This window comes from Neolamprologus multifasciatus, chromosome 10 (genome assembly GCF_963576455.1).
Source record: "Neolamprologus multifasciatus chromosome 10, fNeoMul1.2, whole genome shotgun sequence".
NCBI classification, from domain to species: domain Eukaryota; kingdom Metazoa; phylum Chordata; class Actinopteri; order Cichliformes; family Cichlidae; genus Neolamprologus; species Neolamprologus multifasciatus.
In genome coordinates, this window is record NC_140448.1 from 12356439 (window position 1) to 12368387 (window position 11949).

General features: G+C 39.3%; 2 protein-coding genes across 2 annotated transcripts; one reads left to right on the plus strand and one right to left on the minus strand.

The window, feature by feature from the left end:
- Window positions 1-93: 93 nt before the first annotated feature.
- Window positions 94-8073, minus strand: taf6 (TAF6 RNA polymerase II, TATA box binding protein (TBP)-associated factor). Its single transcript, XM_085174297.1, has 15 exons — window positions 7854-8073; window positions 5792-5949; window positions 5571-5657; window positions 5305-5458; window positions 5162-5218; window positions 4948-5067; window positions 4704-4825; window positions 3750-3827; window positions 3543-3644; window positions 3250-3432; window positions 2118-2192; window positions 1907-2032; window positions 1612-1785; window positions 905-1096; window positions 94-655 (listed from the first exon to the last, which is right to left on the minus strand). The coding sequence occupies exons 2-15, from the start codon at window positions 5945-5947 to the stop codon at window positions 365-367; spliced, it is 1917 nt and encodes a 638-aa protein (XP_085030423.1). The 5' UTR covers window positions 5948-5949; window positions 7854-8073; the 3' UTR covers window positions 94-364.
- Window positions 8074-8152: 79 nt separating this feature from the next.
- On the plus strand, window positions 8153-11902 carry mrps31 (mitochondrial ribosomal protein S31). Its single transcript, XM_085174298.1, has 7 exons — window positions 8153-8465; window positions 9086-9520; window positions 10154-10306; window positions 10418-10561; window positions 10657-10733; window positions 11142-11282; window positions 11375-11902. Exons 1-7 carry the CDS (start codon window positions 8362-8364, stop codon window positions 11608-11610), a joined length of 1290 nt encoding a protein of 429 aa, XP_085030424.1. The 5' UTR covers window positions 8153-8361; the 3' UTR covers window positions 11611-11902.
- Window positions 11903-11949: the final 47 nt, after the last annotated feature.

An 11949-nucleotide genomic window follows, 5' to 3' on the forward strand; every position in this document is an offset into this window, starting at 1 on the left:
CAAACTCTGAGAGCCACCCATACCAAAAATGACAATACCAAAGAATCACTTAAAATGACAACAGAAATGTAAAAATCACATACAGTTGAAAGATTTCATAAAAAATCATTTATTTTAGGGTAAAAAAGAAACATGAAATCAATTTGAATATAAGCTGAAACAGTGAAGATGTCACAGATTGGTCGGTTTTCATCGGGCATCAACATATTTACCTCTGGTCACATTTGCTCTCAATCAGTCAAGAGTTCAGATATTGCCCCTTCATACCACCTCAGAGGTTGCCCCATTAAGTTCAGCCCAAACAAATCTCCTTGTGTGCTCAGGTGCTCCAACTTGATAGGAATCTCCACTACTCATACAAGTCTCAGTGTGGCGACTGTGTGCTTGCTCCAGGAGACTCGGACCGTTCCAGCTTCATCCCTCCATCTAGTGAACTTGAGGAGATTGAGGTGGGTAGCACAGAGCTCTTAGTCTCCAAAGACGAAGAGGCAGACGAGGGAAGAGACACGACTATGTACTTCTGCAGAGGTCGTGAAGCTGTCAGTCCAGGGCCACTGCCAGGCTCCAGTTTTACCAAAGGCTGCAAGGTAGATGTAGCACTGGGAACAGTACTAGTTACTGGTGAAGCTGACTGTGAAGAGCTGAGAGTTATGACCTGACGATAGACAAAAAACATGCAAGCAGTTGTAGATTTTATTAGAAGGCACAATCATCAACAGCAATCTTTATTCAGTAAGTTTTGTCACCGTGTTTCCATTTTGTAACACTAAGCATTTATAAAATGTCAAATCTGGCACATTATCATGCCAATATGAAGGTCAAGTATATGAGAAAGGCTTTGTGCCTTTATGGAAAAACACTTTATAAAGATTTCCTGTAGTGGTGGTAGAAAAACTAAAATCACCTGCTGAGTTGAGGCAGCTCCTGCACTGGTTGCCATAACAATGTACTTAGTAGCTGGAGGAGATGGCTGTGATGGGGTACCAGGTCGTGGCGACATCAGTGTGAGGGAGCTTGGGACCTTAATGATGCTGGGAGTGCGAGGACCTGATGACCCACTTAGCCCGCTTTGTGAGACTGAAAGGGTGGGACGCGGCTGAAAGAAAGTGTCATTGTTCATTATTAAACGAAGGCAAACATACTAGTTGCTAATATTTACCAATATCACTTGTAATAATCTTAATATGCCATTTTAATTTTGAATTCTCTTATTACAGATAAGTATTTTTAAATATACATTCATTTATTCAGTCAGTCTCGGCTGAAAATAAATCACGGCTGAAACTTAGAGGAGACTGAGCATTCTCTATTGTTGCCCCGAAGCTTTGGAATTATCTTCCTCTTCACATCAGGCAATCTTCTTCAGTGGTGGTCTTTAAATCCAGAATCAAAACTTATTTTCATTCCCTCACTTTTGAATTAGCGGGTAACTGACACTGTTATTTTGTTGTTAATTGTAAATTAAAAATAATAATAATTATTCATATAGTATACTTTTAGTATTTCTGCTGTACAGCACTTTGGTCGGCCGTGTGTTGTTTTTAAATTGCTATATAAATAAATGATGGTATGGTATAGGATACTTTGGTGATAACTGGGTGTAAGTTATACCTGAGTGATTGTTAATGTAGTTCTGTTGACTTGCTGAGCTTGCAGTGCTGCTTGAGTCCTGGCCTTCATTACATGGGAGCAAAGCATGGGTCCGAGATAACCATAGTCTGTGCGATACTGCTCCACGTTGTCAGGCTGAGATCGCAATTTGGCAATAACACTGGCACAATGTTTCTTTGTAAAAGGAGAAGGGAAAACAAAACACTTTAATAACAATCTCAGGGTTTATATAATCTGTTTGGACTGCTCTAGTTTACAAACTAATGTATGAGACTCAGAAAAGTGCATATATTACCAGTAGGAGGCTTTGAACATGCTCAGCTCCTATCTTATCGATATTAGAGACCACAGGTCCTTCCATCACTGCTTTGATCTGAGCACCTTCTACAGCAAGCCGAGGAATTATCAATGTCTTGATCACCTACAGAGGATAAAAGATAAAAACAGCAGGTTGGTTTCACTGCAACAGACAGAACAAGAAGAAGAGGAAACAAAACCCCACTCACATCTGCTCCCAGTTCTGCAAGTCCAGCGATGCAGCCGTACCGTGTCGTCCACTGCGTTTTATCATCCAGCCAACTCTGGAAGAAGAAAAAAAAAGTGGATTTATGTGTTTTGCTGTGTTTTCCAACTTGGTGTTTGATTGCCTGTTCTGAATCAGTCCAAAAAAGCTACAAAGCCTCCCTGTGAATCACATGAGAATTTTCAACTGTTGTGTCCTGGACTAGAGGATACATTTGTGAGGTAAAGGTTTATTATCGAACTGTTACTACGTAAGAATGCAAAGCACAAAGAAAAGCTTCAGAGCGCTTCAGTCGCAACAGGAGATTACCAAGTTCACACCTGCTTAAACAACGCTCACAAAACAGGGCCAGTAAGATTCCATCAGACTAAAGAGCAAAAGGGTAGATACACCCTTAAACAACGTTAAAATACAACTAGAGATGAGTTTGTTTGTTTTCTTACAAATTGGCAATGACATATTTGGGTATTGATTATTATTAGTAATTTTAAGACATACTTGCACAACACAGCTTGATGCATACCTGCATTTTTACACTGTCATCAATTAGATTTTGAGAAAATGTGAAGCTATTTAGTTTAACTTCTGACAGACAAATTAACATCGCCTACACTACACCATGTGCACTTCACAGTACTATTTGGGAAAATGAAAGAGAAAAAGAACAGAGATAAATGGAATGGTTGCTGAAAGAAGAGAATTATTTTGTCATTTTAAAAGTATTACAGCCAAAATTATGAAATACATCCAGAGAGCCTGTTTAATACTTGGGTGATAGAGAGTTAAACAAATTTATACTCTGCATGATTCCCTCTATCCCCCCTTTTCCACATATCCAATTTGGGGTCGCCAAGGAGACTCAAGTCTATTCCAGCCATCATAAGATGAAAGTTGGTGCTCATTCTGGACAGGACACAAATAGGATAACAGAGCAACAGACACCCATTCACACCTATAGCCAATTTATTACTGCCAGTGACCCTAACTGCTCTGTGCATTTCACTAACTAGCACACCACCATGATACATGCAAGATGCAGGTTTTCCTGTATGTATAAAATATCAAAACATCTTCAATATGGGAACAACATATTTATTACCAAAAAAAAACCTCACCTTGGTAAAAGTCTTGGTAATACGAGACTGAATGTTGTTGGTTGTTGTACTGAAGGTTTTACAACTTTGGGCCATAAGACGAGCAGCAAAGTCCCGTAAAGCCCAGTGGTTGTCAACATCCGGTCGCAAACACAGCTGCTTACTCACAATACAGGTGACCACAGCCGGGATGAGCTCATGGAGCTGTAGATGGAGAGAAAAAGAGAAAAAAAATTGAATACCACATTGAAAGTATGTTTTGGGTTACAAGCTTCATAAAATAATACAACATTGTATTTGTTTCCATCACTTACGTATTTTTCCAGATACAGGGTGGGGTTGTCCATCAACGCTTTGACCATCCGCATCAGATAAATCAGAAGAGCCAAGTTGTTTTGCACCACGTTTACACGCACCTTTGAAGAGAGCCTAAGGTCAGCACTTTGAACACAAATATGCTCAGGGCTTTCTTGTGAGGTAAAGAAATGTTTGAGAAGAGAAGATGTTGGAAATGTGCTTACACCCTCAGAAATAAATGTGCTGAATCTTGGAAGCATCTGATAAAGTCCAGGATCGGTAGCAATACTCTGTAAGGCTTCCTGTGCGAAATATATAGAAACGTTTTTAAAAAGAGAAGTCAGGTGACAAACTGGCCTTAAATAACTTTTTGATAGTATGACAGAATTAGACTGCACTACTATTTTACTTTATAACAACAACCCGTTTTAGAATAAGTAACACAAACAACTAAATAAAAATTTTAAAAAAATCCCAGATGAAATTTTTTTGTTTTAATGCTTTTAGAAATCCATGACTCTGTAGGACTCAACTATCACCATGTTAGTAGTTTAATGTGGGGCCCCAGTCTGTACACACGCACACACGCATACACACACACACAAAATGCACAGAGGCTGCGCCATTAGATTTTCTAGGCATCCAAAACAGCAGCACATGTTTCTGTGTTTACCATTAAAAGCTTCACTGGGAAAAGTTAGCTTTAGTCCTTCATCAAACCACCTGATCAACAAGCTCCAACATGAAGAAAAGAGAACTCTGTAGCTGCTCCATCCACCGCTGTCAGTTTTGGACAGCGAATTGTAAATAAAATCGAATGTGTGCAGATGACCTGTTAACTTGGTCTGGCATGAAAAATTAGGCAGTTTGCTGAAAGCTGACAGCAGAGAATGTGGATATGTTCGCTTTTCTTCTTTGCAATCGCCACATACTCCTTTAAAGCTTACGTAAACACATACTCAGTCATTCACTAGCACACTTAAACTCAGACAGAACTCTTTTTTTTTGGCCTTCCAAGAAAAAACAGTAAAGGGCATTTTGTTTTATGCCCAAGTTTAAGTTATATTATACAATTTATTGTATAATACATTTGTAGTTTTGGCTCATTAATAAAACAAAACCATTACTAAAATATTCAATAATACAAAATACTAATATAAAGTAGAGGCAGAACTTACAGCTCTCTTAGCTTCACAGGATCCAACACATGCTTCTGTGATTTCCTTGTAGTAGAGCTGCTGTTCAACAGAAAGCTCATGAGTGCTGCGTGGTTTCAACCTTATTAGACCCTTTTCCTTTCCTGAACAAGACGGATACAGATAAACATTATCAACAAGCATTGTGAAGGCAAAACTGAAATGAACTAAAGTAGGGAAATGTAAGAGAAAAATTAGAACGTTAAATAGAAAACAAGACACTGACCTTTACCGTCAGGAGTTGTTGTGCCCTGACCCTTGCCCTGAATCGTACCTTCCTCCTCCTGACCAGGTTTGACTACTTTGAGAGGCTCTGTAGATTCAACTTTCTGTTGCTCTTTTGTTGCTAAAAAGGAAACAAAATATATCTAATGTGTCTACGTTTCTTCTCCAGATATTTAACTCTGTGCTTTAATAGAAAAAATCTGGTCAGAGCTAACCTGGTGGTGGATTTTCTGGAATAGCTGGTTGCATCCCCTCAATACTTAACCAGTGAGCTGGTGATGAACAAACAAGCACAGAGTACAAGTTAAATATACTATTGGACAAAAATATACAAAAAAAAAATTGACTTTCTGAATACCTTTAAGAGACACATCTAGTGGGACTCTGGGAAGAGGCGTGTTTATAATGTCACTGAGGTCAACTTCCTTTTCCTCGTAGAAATGAAGCTCTCTTCCACCGCCACTCGCAAAACGAAAAGGGATAAACTCTTGCGACTGGAAGCCGTACAGGGGCTGTACCGAAAGGAATTAATTGAGACGTGCTTGCCTTCAAACTGCATCCATCAAATCACTTAATAAGCCAGCAAAAAGTACTTCATTTAAAAACACACAAGTTCTCACTTACTTCCACATTTTTTAATTTGAGAGCATTGTCTATATCGCTGGTGGTTAATTTACGTCTCTTCCCATGGTGCATAAATTTCAAAGCATCCTATGTAAAAGGAGAAAAAAAAAACACCAAAGAGGATTTAAATATAAATCTGGATTTTCCAGTAACTGTTTTTTAAAAAACATTTCTTCCATATAAATAAAAGGCAATATTTTCTCTGATAATTCATACTTTACCTGTGCAATTTCTTTTATTCTGTAGCTGACCTCTTCACTTAGGGCTACACAGCTGTCCTCCTGTAACTGCCCCACTCCCACTGACTCTGCCATGGCCTTCATTGACTCTGTAGGCAGGACGACCGAACAGTGCTTCTGCCGACGTTCTTCCGCCATGGCTGACATAAGAAAGCACACAGGTCTATAAATATAACCTCTCGTAGACACACACACAAGGTCAAGATCACACTTAGAACTAAAACACAAAATTCTAATAGTTCATAGCCAATTGTAGATACTCAAATGGACTTAAAGTAACAATCACAGTGTGGTACTATGTTGTTGACAGATCTAAGAGAGTTCTGATTATAAATAGCTTATAATCAAGTCTTAAACGCTTCCTTTGAAGGCAAGTGGACTTGTTCTTGTAGGGTCTTGGGAGACATTTCAGCTCTCATTGAAAAGGCTTCTTCAGTTCTAAAGGATGATGAGGATTCCCAGGTATTTAACTTCTAATGTGTTGCCACCTTGAAGGTGGTCCTGAATGTCACTGACCCACTCTGTCTTTGTGTCATCAGGGTCACAAGTTTCAGGGTGTGACACGCTGAGATCACATGCCATGCTGTGAATTCTCTGTAACATGTCAGCTAAGCCTGCCCATCATGTGAGCCATTAAGATGACATGGGTCAAGGTGTGAGTGCAAATTGATCTCAAGAATGCATTATAGCTGACTGGTTATATAGTCCACCACCTCAGTTGCTATAGGTGCACATAGGAATCATCCTTTACTCATATTTCAAACTTTGTGACTTCTCTGTCCAAAATGTGAACATTAGTATCTTCAAAAGAGTGTAATTTTTCCTTTAAGTGCAGGTGTACAGCTGAGTCTTGTTCTGATAACCCAGCTCCCTTACATTGGTTTTATGTGTGATTACTGTGGTTATTGTTGGAAGTATATTGGGAATGTTAGAGGTGCTTTCCACAGAATACCTGCACAGATCTAAGTACAATGTTCTTTCTTCTTTGTTTACATACCCACCAAACCAGGACATTTAGGCTAAATTCACTTACTATAGATATTTCCTTTTGTAGATCATTTTTGTTGTGTTTTTAGTTTCCGAGACTCAATGCAATAACTACACTGATTGTCCTATTGCTGTTCACCATTAAAAAAAAAAAAAAACCCTCACAGCTATACATCTCCAAGAAGACCCTCATCCAAAACCCTTTTCATTAATGATGGGCAATCCCTAAGACAAAACCATTAAGGTGGATAATCACACAAAAGGAACCCCTTCAAGACACTGCATACAATAACTGCTTATTATATAGTAGATATGTGCAACAATGACCCAAACACTGATCTAACACCTCTGTTTGGAGGTTTGCTGAGACAACAGTAACTTTCTGGTCAGCAACAAATGTTAAAGCACAACAAAACTTATTCATAATAGATCCTGTGGTAGCAACAGCATATTTGCTGTCAGACACATTCTCTAAGTTTCGCATGTATTTGTTAACGTAAATGCAACGATAACAGACCGAACAAAACCTCAACGAGAGAGAAGTCGTGTTTTAAAACTACACCGATTACGTCTTTGGAGCTTGTTCTTAAGATGATATACAACGTTATCATGAAAACAAGTCCACGGTATTTCACAGGACTGGAGGTATTGCAAAGCTAGCGCGTTGTAATTACACCCATCAAATAAAATCTAAAATCTTAAAAAAAAGACTGAAACTTAATGTGGAGGCGAAGACTACACATTTAATATAATGTTAAGTGATTTTAAAGATTGTCCAAGTTCCTCTTTTCCAAATACTTTGTAGGTAAACAAACACACTGAGCTCCAAGGAGCGGGTTTGTTCACACTGACGGAACAACAGCGAACTACAACATGTAACACACAAGCCACACTTTATATATATTCACTGAAACCTAAGATCAGCGAAAAATAAAGAAATTATGGTAACTTTACGCTTCTGAATAAATATATACTTATTTCACACTAACTTGCGGTAAGCTAATTTTTAAGCATGTTAGCTTGCATGCTAATAACTTAGCTTCCGTTGACGTTTTACCTGTGTGAAGTTGCTTTCTCCTCTCTGAATATAAGCAGGAACTTATGCGAATAAAAACAATCAATGTTTACAAAAATGTTGATTTCGCGAAGCTATTTCTTCTTTCTGAATATCCATCTCTTGATGCAAATAAGAAACTAATTCGCGGACTGCAGCTGAGACCTCAGTTCGTGAATGAGCGGTTGTGTTTCGTCGCCATTTTGACTCACGTTCCGGTTGCGGTCTCGCGAGACTATACTACTGACAGTAACCGCCTAAAGTTTATTTAAAATCAAATCAACTAAAATGTTAAAGAAATTAATTAAATTTACTTTAATACTGAGATTGCCAATGTTACAAATAAATCCAGACTAAATTAAAACTCGGCACTCTTACGTTGAAGAACAAACATCAAGTCTTTGCACATCCTGGAACGGAACTGTTATTCTCTTAAAGTTTACAGGGGTGACCTTATGTGGTAACAACGGAGGTAAACGACGAGCGTGGAAGGACATTACAACAAGCCACAATGTACAGAATTATATTTCGGACTTTGGTGGCGCCTCGAAGTTCTTCATCCAATGTCTACGACTCGTGTGTTTTAGCAGCTAAATGTGACAAGACGGTTTTCAGGTGAGGTAACGATGTGACTGTTAGCTGTGATTGAACGGGCCACACTGTGAAACAGAGTAACTAATGACCGTGAGACTCAGTTGCCGAGCTTCTTAATGTCAAAGAACAGGTTGCCACAGTACAAACGAAATATGCTGAGTTTTGCTTGTTTCGTTAAACAAGAGTGGCATGTGGCTAGCAACTAGCTTATTCTAGCCTAAAGAAGGGGATGGACGTCTTGACTGACAGCTCTTCAGGCGATTGTTTCCATGGTAACGTGTATGTGAAGTTAATCGCACGGACCTGAAAAAAAAAGTTTGATTCACTAGATGCACAGACTAATATGTATATAATATAAGTATATAAGATGTATGCAAAGCATCACAAGTTGTCATGTTGTCTTTAAGTGGTATGCTTGTAAATGGTGTAGATTAAAACTGCATGGAATTGCATACAAGTCTATAATGTATAATAATGTTATTTTTTCCAGACACTGTTGCCCCCTCCTTAGCATTTATTACGTTCAATATTGATGATATTGTGTTAATGTAATAATTATCAAAAGTGTGAATCGTGACCTTTTCAGATTTGGCTCCTTCTGATGCACAAATCTATTCTATCCGATCTATCTCTCAACACAGGGTTACAAATAAATGTGGGGTAAAAACCTTCAGCACAAGTTCAAGCTCGCTCTGTGAAAAGAAGAATAACCAAGACCAGAAAACACAGGCAGTTAAAGAGGGTGGCCAAGCAGAGGTGGTTGAATTGAGGGAGGAGCCAGCGGTGTTAAAGGCAGATGATGGAGACGCCACAGAGCAGCAGACAGATGTTAAAACTGAACAGGTTGCATCAAAGCAGCCAGCGAAAACGAAGAATGATGCAGCTAAGAGTGGGAAGGAGAGTCTCCTGAATCTTCTTGGAGCCATGAAAGTAGAAGTCACCAACAAAAGGAAGTTAAAAAACCTGAAGGCAAAGCAAAGTTATGAGTCAGTTACACAATATAAGCCAAAGGCGGCACCTATGGAGAGCACCATCAGTATGTATCAGAAGGCTACAGGGGATGATTCATCACAGAGGTGAGAGAAGTCGGAGAAGGGTTGTATTGCCTTAATGAAGTTTTTCGTGTTATTCACACCATTGGCCATAAAGTTGTAAGATGACAACAGCAGTCACTCCACATGATTCTCTTTCAAGTTTATTTCATCTATAGTTACTTACATCACATGGAAAGCACTGGGCTACCTAGATGTTAGACCTACACAAGCTGCTCAACTATGGAAACCTATGCCATCCAGCTCCCAGCACACAGTTTTTGTGCTGATTGTAATGCCAGAGGAGGTTTAGTCTGTGCTATGCACTGTGCGCCTCAGTACTTGGTGACTCAGCTCATGGCTAAGTTGCTGTAGTTCCAAAATGTTTCTCCCTTGTAACAATACCACATACAGCTGAGTGTGGAATCTCTATAAGGGAAGAAACTCCACTAATGTGACTTGTTGCATATTATTACAGCTACTTGATTTCAGTGAACTCCTTAGAATGACTCATTCATTCACAAATGTTTGTAAAGGTATACTGCATGGCCCAGTGATTGATTGGAGATTCAGAGTAGCCCAATACTTATGTCCATACAATTAAAAACCAAACCTTAGGAGCTATACTTTTGTCACATTTCATTCACTCATTTGTGCCCCCCTGGGTTGTGTTTTTAGTGAGACTTTGGATCCTGATCTGGTTGCTGCAGCATCTGCTGCTGCCTCCACTCTGCCTAACCGCAGCCAGGCTGAATCTGAGCTGCTCAGGCAGCTGAGGCAGCACGAGGCAATCACTGAGGCTCAGAAGAAAGGGGACATTAACAACCTCGGGTATGTCCCCAATAACTGTAGTTAATGAGATTGTTATCCCCCCCCCCCCCCCTCCCTTTTCTTTTCTGAAAAGCTTATTTAACAAAAAAGAATCAAACAATATTTTCTCAGAGTGATTATCGCTGAAATGAAAGTAGGCAAGAATCCTAACCGGCAGAATGCCTGGCCAGCCGATCAGATCCGGTTTGATGACGACGGGCGAGGATATACACATCACAGAGGAATCACTTCCGAGCTGTCCGGTGTTCGGAAACGGTAACATTTTTATCAGCTCTTCACACTGATTTTGTTGTGTTTTTGTTGTTGTTGTTTTTAATGGATCTTGTGTCTAATGTCTTTCTTTTTTTAAGGAGGAACTTGTTGCTAGGGAAAAGACTTAACATCTTCACCTCTGCTGCTGATGAAGATGGAATTGAACCAGCAGCAGGTATTGATGGATTTAGATTTTCTTTTCTTTCTTTTTTTTTTTTCCAATTTGAAGCTTACTGTTCATTTCATATGTTTGCTTACAGAGGCCACTTTTTGGTGTTACTTGTCTCATTGTTAACGCCTAAAAATAAACATTTTTAAAGTTTGTCTTCAAAATGTATGCACCACACCAGAAGATCACTGACTTAACAGTGGTCTTCCTCGTGAAGACTTCTAGTAAGCAAGTGACAGTTGATTTTTCAAGCTTAAACTGATGAAACATGACACAGTATCAAACATGCTAAGCATGGCGCTTTAATAATGCTTGTCAAGACTGTGATGCTTTTAATGCCTGTCACTCCGTAAACATATTTCATGTCACATTGCAAAATCTTTTGCTTTTAACGTCATTGTACCATATTTTCAGCTAAGCCGACTCTGTGGGACATGGACTTTGCAAATCAGTTGTCTCTATCGACCAATCAGATGCCTCGAAATGGGTTTGAGGAAATGATCCAGTGGACCAAAGAAGGGAAACTATGGCAGTACCCAGTAAACAATGAAGCTGGTGAGTAACGAAGGTTGACTTCATTATTTTTAAAAGAGGGGAAAATACATTTTTCTGAGAGAGAAACTGACTATTCATTCTTGCTGTGTTAGGCCTCGAAGAGGAAGCCAAGGTCCCATTCCACGAGCACATCTTCTTGGAGAAGCACTTGGAGGAGGGCTTCCCTCGTGAGGGGCCAGTGCGTCACTTCATGGAGCTAGTAGTGACCGGCCTGTCCAGAAACCCCTACCTGACTGTGCAGCAGAAGAAGGAGCATATATCCTGGTTTAGGGACTACTTCCATGAAAAAGAGGAAGTGCTTAAGGAAGCTGATGTTTACCTTGAATAAACTTAACACGGTTTAATATGTCTGCATTTGCTCTTTGTGGTCACATAAAAACAACACTTTAAAGCAAGACTTTGCCACCGTGATCATTACTCAAACAGTTTATGCGGCAGTCAAAACCTTCCTGGTTTCTCGACTCTTGCAGGAGAGAACTTAGTGGAGATATTGGATGTCACACTATTGAGAAAAATGCCCTGAAAGGAAGTGAAACGTTGCTGCACACACAGTCAATGCAATATTTTTGTGATTCACAAGTGGTATTAAGTGATGTAAATAAAATGGTTGTGTTGATTTATTCTTGTTACACTGAAATATTGTTATAAAAGGTTTCCTTTTGTATCT